At 42.8% G+C, this 18193-nt stretch overlaps 2 protein-coding genes across 5 annotated transcripts in view; both read right to left on the bottom strand.

Annotated features, from left to right (window-relative positions):
* p130CAS (Serine_rich_CAS and FAT-like_CAS_C domain-containing protein p130CAS) overlaps window positions 1-18193 on the bottom strand; it is a 35768-nt gene that overhangs the window by 7998 nt on the left and 9577 nt on the right. Inside the window, exons 1-2 of one of the 2 annotated variants that reach the window (XM_017078911.4) lie at window positions 9786-10367; window positions 982-1125 (exon numbers count right to left, since the gene is read on the bottom strand). In XM_017078911.4, the coding sequence (XP_016934400.3) occupies window positions 982-1125; window positions 9786-9905 (264 nt within the window). In that variant the 5' untranslated portion in view covers window positions 9906-10367. Of the gene's footprint in view, window positions 1-981; window positions 1126-9785; window positions 10368-18193 lie in introns of those variants that run through there. The other variant, XM_017078910.4, reaches the window with a different exon arrangement.
* Window positions 986-18193, bottom strand: part of LOC108013204 (DC-STAMP domain-containing protein 2) — a 38074-nt gene continuing 20866 nt past the window's right edge. For all 3 annotated transcript variants that reach the window (XM_017078914.4, XM_017078916.4, XM_017078918.4), the window contains one exon: window positions 986-1125. The gene's annotated coding sequence lies outside the window, so the exon portion shown is untranslated. The remainder of the gene's footprint in view (window positions 1126-18193) is intronic.

The following is an 18193-nucleotide window of genomic DNA, read 5'->3' on the forward strand; positions in this document are numbered from 1 at the left end:
CTCATAAACATGTTTTGGTTTATATTATCTACGGTTATTGAATAACTTCCTTGGTACTAGAGATCTCACCGTTATCTAAATACTTCACACAGTATAAGCTTAACTGATTCAAACAATATATCTCTCCATTCCCATGTTGTTTGCTATCAAAGGCGGAGCAAACAGCTTCGACCTCTTTATTCAGTGCCAGATAATGTTGTATGCACTTTGGTAATCGCCTGGTAATGCCCACGCCCCATCCGCCCTCTCTGATGTAAGCCATTAGGGCTATAATCTCGATGATGATTGTTACTTCGGCTGCAAGCACAATTAAAAGGCCTACAAATGTGTAATTTATAAGCGCAGACTCTTTTGAGGCGTATTCCCGCATGCAGAGCCATCAATTGGGCCACGTGCCGGCGATGATGACGGGGTTCAGCAAAACAAATAATTATGGAAAATTAAATTAAAATTTAAATGAGGATTTTCTAGCCCACTCGGCGCAATAAAACGGGGAAACTTATGCAAATGTTTCGATCGCTTAATTACGAATGCAGACAGAGCCCAGCCGCAACCAGAGGGATAAATTAAGAACCGAAACAAGAAATTCAGTCTGAGAAATGAGAATCAAAAGACCCAACAAAATGGAAGGCAGTTTCCTGTTAGGTTTGATGGTACCATTACACAGAGCAAAATGAAGGCAATCTAAATTGTACTCTATATAAGAAAGCCAAGTTATTTGAGATACTTTAACAAGACTAAGGTCAGGGTTTATTATATGATCAAGCTGTTTGGTAAAAAGCAAGGTAGAGGTAAAGGTAAAAAAAAGTGAAACATCTTAAAGCCACTAGTGCTTTTTTCGATAGAGCGTTATGTTCAAATGTGATAACCGGATTGTTTATTCTGTTTTTCAGTCAACGAGAGATTTCAGTGCCGGGATATGCCTTGATTTGGGTTCTTTCTTTCCCCTGCGAAGATCTCCGACCCGAGGACCCAACTCACCTGTCGGTTGCGCAGAGAGCAGAGCCACCATCCCTGAATACCCTCCGTGTCCTGCTCGATGACTGTGAGGATGTCGCCCTTCTTGAAGGGCAGCTCGTCCGGCGTGTCTGCATAATTATCGTAAATGGCCTTGGCATAAAGTTTCTGCAAATAAATCAGAGAACGAAATAATTATAAAAAGGGTATTCATGCGGGCAGAGTTCTCTTGTTTTTTGTTTTGCGTGTTATCATAATAAAGCGGTTTTTATGTTGTTTTCCATTTCACGTCTGCTTTTTGCACTTTTAAGAAGCCGCAAGGCAGGCGGTTTCAATGGAATTTCAAACTGACCACTGACCCTTTCCGCAAACCAAACTTTGACTCTGCTTCCATCATTCATAAGAACTGCGTCTGCTGATCTGCGTTTTCAACTTGGTTTTCATGTTTCTTATGGTAACAAATTTGCAAATCTTTTGCTGCTACCACGTTTTTAAAAAGAATTCCAAAAAAGTGCAGAGAACTCGAGAAAAGAAAGACGGAAAGAAACAATGCGATTTGGTTTTTGTTTTAGCTCATGCCGCGCTCGCTTCATTAGTTTAGCTTGAATTTCAGGTCAACTTTGGGTAGGTTCTCTTTTATCCGATTTCGGGTTGCTTTTCTGTTAGAGGCAGACACATCAACAGTCGGGGTTGTCGGGATAGGAGCGAGGAATTAAGACCCTCCCCGATCTTTATCCACTAGGTACTGTTTACTGCTGCTACCCCTTCAAAAACCTCTTGACTCATCTTCTCAAGATGGCAATTCTCTTATTCGGCCTTTGTATCTAATTCGCTGGACACGACTGTAGCCTTTCGGGTAAACTTTTCGCTCAATGAATGTGTAATTGTCCCTGTATGGGTCTGTATGTATCTGTGTTGTTGCGGGTTAAGCGTGGTGCTTTTAATTTCGCCACCGCACCGTACAAAATCCAAAACGAACGTTTGAACTCTGCAAAAAAGCTAAGAAAACAAAGCCGCCGTGACTGCTCCTACCCCCTTCACCTTTTCAACCCACAGCACTCCCCCATTCGACACACAGAGAAAAAATACGTATATTGTTAAGAATCTATTAGATAGTTTAGTTCGGAAGATTAGATTAGTTTCGGAAAGCAAAGGTCTTGTTAAGCTGTAGATATTGTAGAAGCTATAACTTAAACAAATTAGAAATATCTTTGAAATACTTTTAGGAGTACCCAATCCAAATCAACTAAAATTGTTTTATGTGTAGAAGGAGTGAAAGAGGGCGAGGGAGCCAGCGATTACAATATCGAGCGTTCAATCGCTGCTGAACTTTCAACCCGCTCCTCAGGTCTGATATATCTGTATGTACGGGCATAGCTTTTGTACACGTAGTTGGGTAGTTTCGAAACCCGTTTTACCAAGCTGCGCGGCTATTCTACTTTTCAATTTCGAAAGCGCGATGGAAGCGTTCAAATGTCAAAAGGAAAATGAGCGCACTTGAAGTTCAGTGCCGTCGCAGTGACACTGGACCGCGAGTGTGTTGCCCAAACAAAAAACCAGCTCCAATGTTTGCTGGGCTGGGGCCCCTGACAGCTCCACAGATCCATAGATCCAAAACTCCAGGGCTGTCGCTGCTTTCTTCGCTGCCATCTCGCCAGCTCACTCGGCTTTTCACACAGCGCTAATTGAAGGGGCAAATATTTAAAGTCGAGAATTGGAAGATTGAAGTTCCGCCTGCCTGCCGGCAAACGAAAAGCAATTCCTGTAGGTTTGTGGCTTGTGGGTTACAAAAATTACAGTTGTTTGCCTATTTGCGCGGACGACTTTAATTGGTTTGTTTAGGGCATACTTCTCCGATCGCCCGTCTTGCCTTCCCGAAACCCGGCAACGGAACTGAAAAAGAGTTCCCACCTCCTAGGCAGTCCGCACTCAATCTCTGTCATAAATCACCGAAAAAGGTTTACATGTTCCAGTGATTTTGATAAAAGTAATCAAAGCCCAGGGGCTACGGTTCGGACCGCAGAAGTGAAAGAGTTGCCGGGCCACTTATTGTTTTTAATGTTCGCGTATGACGGACCACAGCCATAAGCAATATCTCCGACTTAATCCCCTTCTTCAGAGAGTAAGCAACAGTTTTGGCCAAACAAACTTAGGTTCGGTTATTTATGCATTCCAGGAGTAGCTTCGATCCATGCCCAGACCATTCAATTACTCAAACCCAACGACTCGCTTTGCCAGCAGCTTTTTGCACATTTCGTTTTGGCTCATAAATAACCCGGGACGCAGAGATACAGAAAGCGAAGAAGCCACCGACAAAAAGCTTAATGAGCACTCAAAAGTCAACAAATTTCGCCCGCCTCACCGACAAGATGACAATTTGTTTTTATTCTACAGATTGAGGAGACCATTAACCACATTAAGAGCCATGTGACTCTGGAGTACTGTACAATACATATATGGCCGAAAAGCGTATCCAATCAATGTCGATGGCTTGGCAATATTTCCAATAGAAATGCGAACTCGTTTTCGGCGTTCAACTGATAACCCAGACCCCCAAATGCTGATAAAGTGGCAACAGTCTAAAGTCAAGCGCTAGCTTGCGTGACAGATAATACTTTTGTCAAATTTAATTAACAGAATTTTATGAAATTGAAGAGGGAAACGGAGGGGATACCAGGGGCAGCCCTGAAAATGTTGAAGGTGAAAGCTATGTCGGCTCTTGGAGATCAATATACCTTAACAACTAAGTGGTTCAGACAAAAAAACGTAGAAAAGACTGTAGGAAGAACCGCTGACGCAATCCGCTATCTGTGCAATGCTTTTCAAACCCCCAACATTTGCATTTTACCTGCCCAGTTATCTATTGCTTAAGCCCCCGAATGCGTCACCTTCTTACGTTGATGAACGGACTTCGGACTTTTACTAGGGTTATGACTGGTTAAAGGTTTCTGAGAAACCAGCAGTTTCAGCCCGTGAAAAATATAAAATATTTTGCTAGATTGTAATAAAACGCCATATGTCGTGTTGAACTGGTTTCCGTTTGCGAAAATAAACAAAATGTTTACTTCTCTCGCGGCGGCCTTTTCGACACATTTCGTCAGCTCGTTGTGTGCAAAAAAAATAAAAAATAAAAGAAACAAAAAAAAATAAAGCAAAGTAAAGAGAAAAAATCCGAATAAAATGCGGTGTGACAATAAAACTCCGAGCCAGCCGGCCAAATTGGGCAGGGAAACACGTTTCGAATGGAGACTAGGTCGAAGGCGGTGCGCCATTGACGGTGAGTTGCAGTGACAAGTGCACGAAGGCGACTCCGGCTTCCCCGCCACATGTCACTCCGGGTCAGCTGCTCGTCTAGGATGGACCCAGTGAGCCGGGAGCAAGTCAATGACAGGGCAATTGATCCCTCGGTGGCACTGGCACTGCAGGCCTCGCCCATTGACAATAAATGCAAAAGTCAATTGCACTCGCATTCCAAGTATTTCTCATTCAATTTGCATTGCCTTCCCAACTCGGGCAAATCGCTCTCAGACTTTAATGGTGTATAGAAAAGTGTGATATAATGCAAGGGCTAAATCAATTCAGCAAATAAAAGGTTTTTGCGTGCTCAGTAAGATCTGCTCTTTCTGTGGCTTGTGGTTTTTGCAAGCTTAAAAAGTATATTTTGACCATCCGAATTCGATACCACAACGTGTCCATCTCGCGGAAAATGACTCACAAAGCAGGCGTCAAAGCAAACATATGCCATTTCAATTACCTTAAGTAACTTCTGAACGAAAAATTAATGCCAAAAAAAATAAAACAAATTATTATAACAAAGGAAAAAGCTAAAAACGAAATGCGAATTGTTGACTTTAAATATTAAAGAACAAATAAAACGGAATCCACACAAAAGTATTGTCGACCTTCGCAGCAATTTCAAGTGAAGTACGCAAAAACGTTGCAAAATTACTTCCCCAAGGAAAGAGAGAAACCCAAGCGGTTAAAATTCAATTGTGGCAAGTGAATCAGCCGAACAAACGAACAAAAATCAATTTCCAAGCGTGTCTGTATCGTTTGGCTGTTGTAGCTTTGTACATTTATTTTAATGGCTCAAAATGTGTTTATAATGAATTGTTTCCGATGTGCATATGTGCTGAAAATAAAAGGAAACAAAAAACACTGACGACCAGAACTCAGTCATAAAATCTTGAAAAAAAAAAGATCAATCATTTCATAAAAGCTAACATGCTTAAAACATTGTATAATACAAAGTTATTACGAGGCTCTGGGGCAAACAGAAAAAATAAAAGAAAAAGTCCCCCGACAATGCAATCCAATTTATAAATTAAAAATTCAACTCTAAAAGAGAAGACGCAAAATAAAATATAAGGAAAATAAGAAAATCAAAAAACTTATCAAGCCATGAAAGTTGTAAAACAGTTTTTTAAAGGGCAAAAAAAACCCATTCATTCATTCATTCATTCAATTAACTTTGGGCCGGCCTCTCGAGCAATTTACAAGATTTATTTTACGAACTTCCCCCGCTTTGGAAGTTTAAGTCATTAAGCCCCATTGACTGACATTGAGATTAGGTCGGAGGAATACCCCGGACGTGACTCATGCCCGAGGAATTACCTTCGATGGCTGGTGGCCTTTGTTAAACTCTTCTTTTCCTCTAACCAGTTTGAGGAGGAGAATCCCTCGTGAACTTCGAGTGTCGGCTTTGGGAACGAAACGCATCAGAGGCATTTCGGCTATTTATCGTTCGTTAGGCGACTTATGATGGATTACGTTCTGGGACTATTTTAAGCCTTCGTCTGCGGATGTTGGGCCCACGCAGCCAATAGATTGAAAGTGAGATGACAAGACCCAGAAGTTTGATGGATGACACTTTGGAGATTGGTAAGCAAATGAGGTGGAGAAACTCACTTCAATTTACTCGCTTTCCAATTAGATGTGAGGAAAATCATCTCGAATAGCTCTTCTATCTGAGATTAAGGGAAATATAACGAACGACAGAAATTGCTCATATTATAACTGGTCTGCTAAAACTTCAGTAGCCCATCTCCGTTTTGGTGTAAATGGGCCCATTAAGTGGCTCGAGTCGTTGATGGCGATGTGAACGATCGTCAGCCACCTCAGGCGGAGTGCTCAAATCATTGCACTGCTGATGGCCTAGCCCACTTACGGGTTGCATGTAACTTTTATTGCTCCGTTGTGACCAGTTGCCGTCCTTATCCCGAGAGGAGACCCGGACCCCTGTCTCTTAATTTCCGGTGTTGCGGGGGGCAGGGCAGATGGTGCAAATTATCGGTCGCTGCTAAGGCCAGGCCAATTTGGAATGGCTTACTCGCTGTTAACACCGTAAACAACGCGCCTCAGATACTCATCACATGCTTAGTGTCGCCGGCGCGGGTTCTACGACTTGTGAAGGACTTCTCCGGCCAGAGGGCAATTAGTAAAACCTTCCCCTTTCGAGGGTCCAGAACGTGACATGTAAGATTTGTAATTCATAATGTCATCCGAACTTGCGCACGTAACAGACAGAAACACAGCCAGCTTGCAGTGGTCTTCTGTGAGTCTTGTGAGTAAACAAAGGCCAGGGGTTCCTTCTGCATGTCGCAGCTCCTGTATTCACCGCTTGTTTACATGGTTTAAATGGGAGTGACGGCTTACCTGTCCCCCTATCACCGGTCTTTTCCAATCTTTTCCTTGCAACCGGCACGTTTCTGCTCTGTTCTGTTCCACCTGCCAACTATTCGAAGAGTGCTTTCTCATTATCGACACTTTCGACTCCATAAAGCTGTTGGCCTATAATCCATTTGGCCGACATGTTTGCTTGGCTAAAATGATGGCCAATGCTCGCTTGGTAGCACATGACTGTTAGATAATGAATGAGTAAATGCCTGCGTGAACTGAACTGAACGCAACTCGAGTGTCGAAGTCGAACGCGAAAAGATAAAACAACTATAGTACACAAAAGCGAAAGTTTTTCTTCTTCGCTGGCTGTGTTTAAAAAGCGATATGATATGCCGGAAAAGTGCAGTGTATTGGGGTTCAAGAAATTATGCGAGATACTTGTCTCTTCTTTCGATCTGCCTTCCCTCGGCCTAATGAACATTCCTTAAGCCATTTCCAATCAGTCAGCTCTGTCACCACTTGCCCCTCCTGGGCCTTAACCTTGCCACATTCATCAACTCACAACTGCCAATACCAGACAGCAACAACTGCAGTCTGCAGCCATTGCAACCTGTTGGACAAATTTGAATTCGAAAATGTTTGCACAACTTGAGCGTTGAAATAAATTAGCTTGCTTACGAGCAGGCGAGTCTTACACGGCTGTTGGACGGAGTGTGTCTGGCGGAGAGATGTAGATGCAAATGCAAATGCACTCGCAGAACACCCAACCCTTTCCCCTTTCCCCTTTCCACACTGCACACCATGGCACTCAATATTCCGGTGCTGTGGTCGTTATTAAGCTTGAAATTAAATAAACAACAACGGCTAATTACAAGAGTCGTGTCTCGGACATGATCACGGGCACTGTAATGGCCCGATCTCGTCCAGCCGTCCAGGAGTTGGAGGATACTCGTTCTGGGGCCTAACAGTCGCTGACACAAAGTTTCACGTAATTGAAGGGTTGCCGCGGGGCATGTGGACCAGCTGCATCCATCAGAGACACGCAGCGAAAGAGACACAGGTGAGATTAAAATAAATGTGCTCCAAATGCGCACAAATGCGAAAAGTAATTGACGCCCGGCTAGACTGGCTCTCGGAGTCTGGAGAAGGCATCTATATGGTCCCCCGAGCCGGTTCGGTTCTCAGCTTAGATTTCAAAATGCAAACAGCGGAAAACATCCGAAGATGGGTTTCCTGCGTTCTTTGGCCTTGCTTCAGATGTCTGAGAAAGACTTCGCCATGGAGATGGGCTAGTGACTAGACGCTGGAACTAATAGTGATTGGCAAAGACGTGGTCGAGAGTCCCTTTAAACGTAATTTCATGGAGCTTACTTTGATCCATAACTCCAAGTCCATACCAAGCGTGTCACGTTATCCTCTCTATTATAGGAAAACCGAAGGGGTAAAGGGTTTATTAGCATGCCGCTGACTGATGGAAATTAATAGTGGTTCCCCTTCCAAACTCCTTCCTATCCTGAGGATGTGCGCTTGACTGAAGGCCGGCAATTAAGGGAAAAATTGTTGGGGGATAGGATTACCCCCAAGGTACGAGTGCCTTGCAAATGAAATCAGTTATTAATAGTTGCGAACAGAGCACTGATTGAAGGGCCAAGTGAGAAGCTCCATAAACAATTAAGCCAAGGGGAGCCCCCACAAGGCCCTGAATGCTCGTAGGCCAAGACCACGCACGTAGTGCGGGAAATCAAACTGAAGTGCCGGGTGATGGTGAATCCTTATCGGGCAATGGGAGACCGAAGGAGAGGTATTTCGATAAGGGCAAGTCCAGGGCTGAGGACGTTTATCGGCGAAACAATTCCACTACCAAATCTAATCAGTCTTAATTGAGCGTCACATTAAACCCTGAAAACCCTAAATCGTCAAGCAAACTGAAAAGAAAAACAGATAAAAGACCAAAACCCAAGTAGCTTCCCCTATCGCAGGCCTTGTTATTAATTAAGATTAAGTCAGGGGAGGTCTGGCTCAGGGGTTATCTTCGAGGATAACCGCAGAACAGACTCCCTAAGGGACATCTCGAATCTATCGCTCCTCGCTCGCTGATTAAGTGGGCGCCCCACCGTTCCCGTCTAGACAGCACAGAACACATCCCTGCTTCGACACTTCATTTTTGAATGCCACAAGTGGGTCTGGCCAGGAATAGCTGGGAAATTGATGAGAATTAATGTCCGCGTGTGGCGTCAACGGTTTCCATTTCTAGGGAAGGCGGCTGATGTTGATTGAGTGACTCTTGGGCCTCTGATGAAAATATATGGCAGCATAAATCTATTGATCAGCATTCGCTCGCAGTTGTCGCGGCTCTTAAATCATTCCTCTCATCTAAAAGCAAGAAACCAGTTGAAATAACTTGCCATCCACACTTCAATCAATTGGAATGTTTTAAGTACGCCTAAATGAACTCAAATGGATCTGTAATGATAGTTCATTCCAGAGCGAACCATTGGACTTTATATCTGAGGAGTGTACAGTGCTGGGAAAATGTTACAAAATGTTTGCGTCCAGATCTTGGGTTTAGATTAACTAAAACAAACAAACATTCATAACAACTCCTACTGTCACGAAGGAGCGTCGTTTTTACAAAAATAAGCCTTTTGTCTTTTTTTAGAACATATTGGAAACTATCAATCAACATAAGTTGATACTGTTAAGTGCAACCTGAATAAATCCGTTTGTTAAAGATTACATTTTCAGTTGAGTTCCAGAGCCTCAATCTTATCTCACTTGATTCCAATCTAATCAAAGGCTCCTTTAACTAAGAACCAAAATATCTGGAGGGAATCACTCGTAGATTGTTTACCACGGTGAGCTCATGTTGTTTTCGACCGAACACTTTAGAGGCTTTAAGCACAGGCAGGCATCATCGACTGAGTTATCACGACATTGCGATATCTCACCTGCGCCGTAAACTGGCACATCAAACGGTGTTGCTAGAGAGGTGATAACGAACGCGAATGGCGAAAATCGCGGAAACTTTTCCCCCGACAGCTGCCAAAGATACAAGTTGAGAAATCCGTTACAGTTTCCTTTTCCAGCCCAACTGTCACAACAGCAGATGAGCCGTGCAGATAGCTTCCTCGCCAGCTCCAGGATGGCTCAATCTGCGACGCATAAAGTGCGGCAGTTTATGATTGGGCTTATCGCGAGGGTCTACTAACCGATTTAATGAGGATGCGCCGCGAGACAGGCACATCGTAGTCTAGGTCCGCATTGGTGGCATTCGAACTGCAGCAGGAGGTGGACACCGACACGGAGGAGCTTGTCATCTTGTCCAGCATCTTCGGTTATGTGATCTGTGATCCGCGATCTGGGTTGACTTGAGCTGGAGCAGTCGCAGCTTAGCTCGACATGTTGACGGCCACAATCGAGATGTTTTTAGATATATTTAATCCAGGACAATATAAATAAAGTATCTCGACGTGGGTTCGCGGAGTATCTCGCCACTTTTATCTCACTTCACTGTTTGTCTATCTGCAGATCAGCATTAAGCTCGCATCTGCATATGTATCTTGTATCTGGCTTCGCCGAATCAGCTTTAATTTCAAGTTTAGCCGCGGGCAGCCGAAAAAACCGATGCCGAAAAACAAAAGACGCTGCCAAACCACAAACGTAGTAAAATCGCTGTTCCCCGTATCTTTCGGTCGGCTTTTTTAGTTGGTTGGCACGAATCGATTCTCGTATCTCTTGTATCTCGAACTCCCGAACGAGGTCCGCACCGCAGCGAGCAACTCTGTGGACTGAATCGACGACGAACTCAGAAGTTGTGGCTGCTCTTTGCAGATACATTTTCAATGTCGTAAATGTTAAGCGCTCTGTTAGCTAACATAGCTACCAATATCGTAGATGTTGAGGTCGGCAGCAAATCGAAGTCGAGATGTTTGGCTTTAAGATTTGTGGGAATTTATAATATAATTTTCCATTTTTAAAGAGTATAAGTATTTTTTTGTTCCAAAAATTAACACCATTTACCAATTGTATCCAATTTAACTCAATGACATTATAACCTCAAGGTCTCAGTCTGTAATAGTAAATTCTGCAGTTCTTAAAGGGTTCTATTTGTTGGCAGCTTTTTAATACATCGGAATTCTAATATTGACACTTGAGGTACTACATTGGTCTCATTAGGTATTAATATTTACGAAAAAATGCAGCACATTACTAATGTAGGGTTAAGCTTATTCTCAAAAAGATATCACATACAACTCATCCCCCACAGGTCCAATAACCATATATCTGATGCATTCCGTATTATATTCCCCGTGTGCTCAAGTTGACTGCCCTCGTCATATCTTCTTCTCTTTTCTATTTGGCTATGACAAACATTTCGTTATGCGAGACAACCAATCCAACCCACATCGATTATATTCGAGGAGCATATCAAGTGCAGACGTTCTCCATTAAGCGGAATGTTTACCCCCGAAAGCTCAATTAGCCAGAAGAAGGAGAATGGTGGACCGGCCAAGCTCAAATTACCCTCCCGAAGAGACATTTCAATACAGTAGCCGCCTTCAAAGTTCGAACCACGATGCGGCAGCTGTCCAAACACATTTGTGTACACCTCGAAGGACATGAGAAGTCCTGGGATCGAAAAAGAGCAGGAACCATACAAACACCTCCTCAACAAGTCAATGTTGAAGGTCAGGCAACCCGTTCCGCACAAAAGGGAAGTTGTTACCCACTCCAGATTCAGATTCGAACAGAGAACCAGGGCGAGGAGCACCCGATGTCTCTGCAGCTGCAGTTCTGAGCAGAACTGAGCTGAGTGTGACATTTGACATGATTTGCATGCCAAGTGCCACGCCCACTTCAGTCACGTCAAGAGCGAAGACGGAGTCGAGACAGGCCAAGGCAACTCGAAAATTGGAGAACCGGACCCCAGGAAAAATAAAATACAAAAAACTCCGACACTCGTTGAGTTTTATTGTCACTTTCGTTGTCGGGGGGATTGATTTAATTTAATTTGCTTGATTTGTTTTGACTTCCAACACTTCTGAGGGGAGTGGCGACATAATAGCGACTTTCCTTCGATTTAAGTTCTTATCTAAAATGGTAAAGCCATATAAATTTTCGAACAACACTCTATTTTTCCACTCCAAAGCGTGGGCTTCTCCAATTTCATATCACAGAAAGTTGGTCAATCAAATTTACATGGAAATTGGTTTGGGTCGACTCGAATCCCTTCTACCCCTCGGGCCATCCCTCTTGCATGTGCATTATCCTGCGCTACACTCATTATCATTATCCTGTGTTTGCTTTGGAGAACGATGTCCCATCCTCCGTGAATCTTTGTTGCTGTCACGCTTGGCATTCATTTTCAAGCAACCGGTTTCTGAATACAAAAACAGTACGATGTGAAATGAGATGAGTTTGGAACCCACCCGCATTCCAGAGAATTAGTCGGCAATTTTTGGATATTTTGTCTGCTTAGGGTTAGAAAAATATGCAGCAAACACAGAATGTCAGCGAAATGACCAGAGGGAACACATCCAGATGTAAGCCCACTAATTGGCTCGTTACAGGCAGAGAGGTCTTTGAAGGGTTCATGTGTATCCTTGGATAGCAGTATTTTGTATATTAAAATAAATAAAAAATCTTTGGGATTAAATTCTCTAGCAATCTGAAATAATTTTATATCATTTTTATTAAAACCAAAAAAAGCTTTTAGCTTGATCATTGATTTTTGGCTTTTTTATAAAACGTAAACCCAACTCTAAGTTACTTGTTCTATTAGTAAGTCCATATTAATGCTCTTTCCTGTATATCATTCACCCACCCTTTCTCATTCTTTGTAATAATTTGGGGGAGCCTCGTAAATATGCAAATAAGAGATGTTGGTGTCATATTGCTGCCTTAGCTCTTACCTACCCAGCCATTCATTCATAACACCTCGTAACATGTTTCCATTTGCAATTTAGAAGCTGAATAAATAATGTATGTAAATCAGACTAAATTCACATACATGTTTATATACGCACGCGTATTTATGGATTTTCTACTATCGCTCTTGAGTAAAATGTAGGCGTCAATTGTTTTATCTGAATTGTTGTGTTTTTCCCTTCAGCTATTTTTTTGCGGTTACCATGGGCGAGAAAATGAAATTGGTTTTTTGGGAATTATGGCACCTGACTCAACATTCCCCTGCCTCAGTTCTGTTTCCACATACCGCCCAATCAACGATTAAGGATGAGGAAGAAGTCTCTGCAAATATTTGTTGACTACTAATTGAGCTGTTTGTATGACCATCAGGGGACCAACAACAAAAGCCATAGCATTTTATTGCACATTTGTATAGAGCCACCCCCTCATCCAAGAAATTAGAACTCTCCCTTGGGCTAACAGCTTTCGAGGATGTGCAACGAGAAAACAATTGATGTGTCACTCTATCCGGGATAATGGAACTATTGATTTGGCCAGATGTGCCAAATAGTATTTATTAATTGTGGACCAACGGACAAATCGATATCAGGAGGCTTTGAAAAGGTATTATCAAAAGTGAGTAACTAAGTTTAGCAACTAGACTTACGCAACAAAGTTTATTGAACAAATGTCGTTAAAGCCACTATATTGCACTTTTTAAGTTCTTATGGTAAATTACTAAATTTGTTTGCAAATTTTCACTGGCTCTTTTAAAATATGATGCAAAGAAAAAAATATAACTACCAGCTTTTAGTTATTTAATAAAGAATAGAAAGAATAGGTAAATAAATGGAGATGTCACACTATACAAGAACCAAAACCATTGGCTCAGCTATGTATGATACCATGGCCGTCTCTGTTATGGATCATGCCCACGCCAGAGATCAACTTGGGGTAGGTCGCCATAGTGCACTATTAACATTTCTTGCTTAACATCTCCATTCCAACCACAACTGGCCACAATGCTGACCCGCTGGGCAATCAGCTCGAGTTTGCTGCTGGCCATGCGTGCGCCATAAATGGCCAGAACGTGCCACTTTCGGAAAACAATGCAGAAGCTGCGGGTTCCATCGAAACTGCGAATGGATCCAAATCCGAATCGAAGCCAGTAGAAGCAGCGGAATCAGAAATCGGTGGAGAAATCTGAAATCAAGTGTCGGCAGCGGAAACAAAAGAGATTGGACTAAAATGGAGCACGTCGGAGCGGGCCGAAAAAAATGCATTGAAAGCGATTCCCGGAAATTCCCTTTGCCGGCTTAACCCACCCATTAGCTAGGGGGCCAGATTAGCCCCGGCGACATCCAATTAGAAGAACGGGGACCAGCAGCTGGAGGCACGCGATAAGAAGGGCGATCGGTAAAAGTGATTGGGCAACTTGTGGCACTGGCACTGGCACTCCATGTTAGGTCATAAATTCATCAATTATCAGGGGATACAGCCACTCCTCGTAAAACAATAGAGGCATCCATCGATCGGCAAGTGGACGTGCCCATTTTGGTGGAAAGTGAAAAACAGGATCGTCTTCTTCGGCCGCAGCGCCGGTTGGGATCAGCATCAGCTGCGGGCGCAATTAAGATGTGCATCTTAATGAAACTCCAATTTTACAACTCCGCGATGCACTTCGACGTCCATCTCCGCTTTCGGGGTTGGCCAGGTCAGTGACAGCTGATGAGGGGGCAGAGTTTGCGGACATGCTGTGTGCGATGGAGAAAGGCAAGCTAACTGAGCAGTAATTAAGTGCTGCTGGGGTGTACAACCTACCCAAAAATATATTTACTTGGCTTCTGGCGATCTAATACATTTTCGACTGGCAAGGGTCTTTGACCCTTCCCGCTTCTAAAACACTTCTCGGTGCCACTCCTCCGATTCCGCGCCAACACTACATTAGTGGGTTAATTATCCCATAATACTTATGTTCGTTTGTTTCCAAAGAACCATAAACCACGAAACAACTTCATCGTATTTATGTGGGATATGGATATATTGAGGGATTTACAGCAACCTATTTAATTTCACATGGGGACACACTGTTCAGAGTTCCGCAACCTCAAGCATTTTTCATCAGCCAAAATCGCAAAAGAGTTCCTATCCCTTTCCATCAAAGTAATATATATCCATCACCCTCTTTCATTAAAAATTACGCCTTATAAATGTAAGCTAGTCAGTTGATGTGGAAATTTTGTCAGAGGAAGTCGTGTCATCCATAGAGTGCGAAAGTCGTGAAGTTTAAATAAAATACCTTTGTTTCTTTAATTTACTTACTATACCCGAAATAAACATTTAAATTTGTAATACCCTACAAATTATTGGGGGCTCGTCCGGGATAAAGTAAAAGAACAAAGAGAAAACTGTGAGTTAACACATCGAAAAACTGCCGCGACAAAGAACGAAGCAAAAGCTGAAAAGAAACAGTTTAAAGCGGGGGAAGTACCTGTTATAGAAACAATTGAAGCCGAGAAAAATCTGAACAGTTAAACAAATCGACTAGCAGATTTGTGTATTAGAGGAAGAAGACCACGAAAAAAGACCACGAAGACCACGAAAAATTTCCAAAATTTGTGCAAAACTTGATTGTGTGAGTGCCCACAAAACTAACGCGCTAAAACCCGCAACGAAGTAATGTACGCAGTATAGAAAGAAAAGCAATTCTGATGAAACACGACGAAAAAAAATTCGACGACAATTTGATGCAGTGCCTGTGATCGAATTTTGACGACACGGTCGCAGGTGAAAACGAAGGTAGCCTGTGAGAGGAGGACAACGAGAGGTGATCCTTGCAACGAAGGCGAGGGTGTTATTGGCGAGAGAAGAGAAGGACGACATACAGCAACGGAGTGGCCACTTGCTACTTTTGCTACAACAAAAGTTTCCCTGTGGCGAATAGAGCAGCTGCAAGAACTTGCAAACGACGCAATTTGTAAAAAGTGGACGAGACGATCAAGCAGTGCGGTGTGTCGACATTGTTGAAGAGTACGAGCTGGAGAAGCTGAGTGGACTGGAATTGGCAAAAATTCAAGCAGTTGTAGAAGACAGAAAAATCCAATTGGGCGTGGTGAGCGACTGAGGCGATTTCACATATTGAATCTGATTCGAACTTTTTTTGATCACACGAATTGTTTAACGTTAATTAAATTATTACTTTGTATCAAAATATTTAGATATTGAATTGTACCACTGTTTGTAAACGGCTTAAACGCATTACCATGGATGCTAGAACGATCCTCGCTATGACAGTGCCTCTTCTAAGGGCAAAGTTATCCGAACTAGGTTTGAATACAACTGGCAGAAAAGGAGCTTTGCAGGATCGGTTGTTCGATCATTATGGATTAGTTGTGGCTGACGATGAGGACGACGATGCTGATGAGGATGGTGCGAGTGTTAGTGGTTCTTCCAATTACCAAGAAGCGGTTCAACCTAGTAGCTCGAGATTTACCCTACGCGATATTCAGGACAGTGTATCATCATTTTCAGGCTCCGAACAAGAAGACGTCAATCACTGGCTGTCTGAATTCGATGACGTTGCAGTTACCGTGGGTTGGGATAATTTGCAGAAATTCATTTATGCTAAGCAACTTCTGATTGGAGCAGCCAAGCTTTATATCAAAAGTATAAGTGGAGTTAGGGGTTGGATTGAGCTAAAAAACGCGTTGAAGGAAGAATTCGGTAAAAAACTATGTTCGGCAGAGATACACAAGATTTTGCGCCAAAGGCAAAAACAACCAAAAGAGACATGCATCGAATATCTCTATAGTTTAATGGAGATCAGCAAACCGATAAATCTTGATGAGGAAAGTCTAGTATCGTACTTCGTAGATGGAATCCCAGATAGCAAGATCAACAAGGCAGGGTTGTATAGAGCGAAATCCATTAGGGAACTTAAAGAAGAAGTATTTATTTACGAAAAGATGAAGGGTAAGGGAAATTCTAAAGACAATTTTAACAGGAAATCGACAGGTAAACAGACTCAGAGCAATTTTTTAAGAAAATGCTTCAAGTGTAACAGCGAAGGCCATATCGCTAAGGATTGCAAGGGCGAAGTAATATGTTACAAGTGCAACAAGAAAGGACACATTTCTAAAAATTGCGATGAGAAGAAAGCAACTATTTCCATTAAGAAAGAGCTTGCAAACGTGCTGGAAGAGAAGGCTGCGAAGGGACTCATTTACAAAAAGATGAAAGCTGAGGGAGTAACATTCATAGCAATGATTGATTCGGGATGTGACTTGTGTTTGATGAGAGAGGACATTTTCAAAAGTTTTGACGGCTTGAAGCTAAAGCCAAAAGTTAAGCACCTGAGAGGTATCGGCAAGGGCGAACTTGTGACCGTAGGATGCTTCGACGTCGATCTTGAAGCAGATGGCGTATGCTTCTCAGTAACTTTCCATGTCGCTAAACAAAATGAACTCGAGTACGCTGCGATTGTGGGAAACGATGTTCTACAATCAGTCGACGTTATTTTCAGTTCCAACGGCGTCGAGTTCAGGGCAAAAGAGAGAGACTTTGCATCGACATTTAATGGAATGTGTGTCACGGAGATAGTCGAAGAAAGTTCTGTTCTTGATAAAATTAATTTATCTCACCTAGACGATAGCCAAAAGCTAAAGGTACAGCAGCTTGTTACAGAGTACAAGCCAATAAAATCGATAGAGTCTCCAGTAAGCATGAGAATCGTTTTGGAAGACGACATTCCTGTATATCAACGCCCAAGACGCACGTCATACGAGAACAAGTGTTTCATAGAAAAGCAAGTGCAGGAGTGGTTGGCAGAGGGAATTATTGTACCCAGCTCCTCAGAGTATGCTTCGCCAGTGGTACTGGTAGCTAAAAAGGACGGATCCAGACGATTTTGTTGCGATTATCGTCGACTCAATCAAAAAATCAAGAAGGACAATTTTCCGATGAGTCTAATTGACGATGTTCTCGACAGGTTGCAGGGCTCAAAAATATTCACAACCCTGGACATGATGAACGGATTCTTTCATGTGCCGATTGAAGAAGAATCTAGGAAGTTCACAGCGTTCGTGACGCATAACGGGCAGTACGAATTTACTCATGTACCGTTTGGTATCTCAAATTCTCCTGCTGTTTTCTGTCGTTATGTCACGGCTACGTTGAGGGATCTCATTCAAGCGCAAACAATCGTTGTCTATATGGACGATATAATCGTGCCAACTAAGAACGAATCTGAAGGACTGAAGGCGTTGGAGAAAGTATTGAGCGTAGCTTCGAGGGCTGGATTACGAATCAAGTGGGAAAAAGCACAATTTCTCAAGAGCAAGATCAATTTCTTAGGCTACACTATTGAGAACGGAACTATAGCACCCACCAACGAGAAGATTAAAGCAGTCGTCAATTTTCCAATTCCTCAAAGCAGACAAGCTTTGCAGCGCTACTTGGGTCTGACGTCATACATGCGGCGCTTCATTAAAGACTACGCCCTCACAGCAAAACCTTTAAGCGACCTTCTTCGGATGAAAAGCAACAAAAAGGACAACAGAAATCTCACGTTGACAGAGCAAGGATTACTTTCGTTTAACCTCTTGAAACAGCTACTAGTGTCAGCACCAGTACTCAAACTGTTCGATCCGATAGCCACAACCGAAGTGCATACAGATGCAAGCAAGTATGGCTTTGGAGGCGTTTTAATGCA

The sequence above is a fragment of the Drosophila suzukii genome, chromosome 3 (genome assembly GCF_043229965.1).
Source record: "Drosophila suzukii chromosome 3, CBGP_Dsuzu_IsoJpt1.0, whole genome shotgun sequence".
Classification (NCBI taxonomy): domain Eukaryota; kingdom Metazoa; phylum Arthropoda; class Insecta; order Diptera; family Drosophilidae; genus Drosophila; species Drosophila suzukii.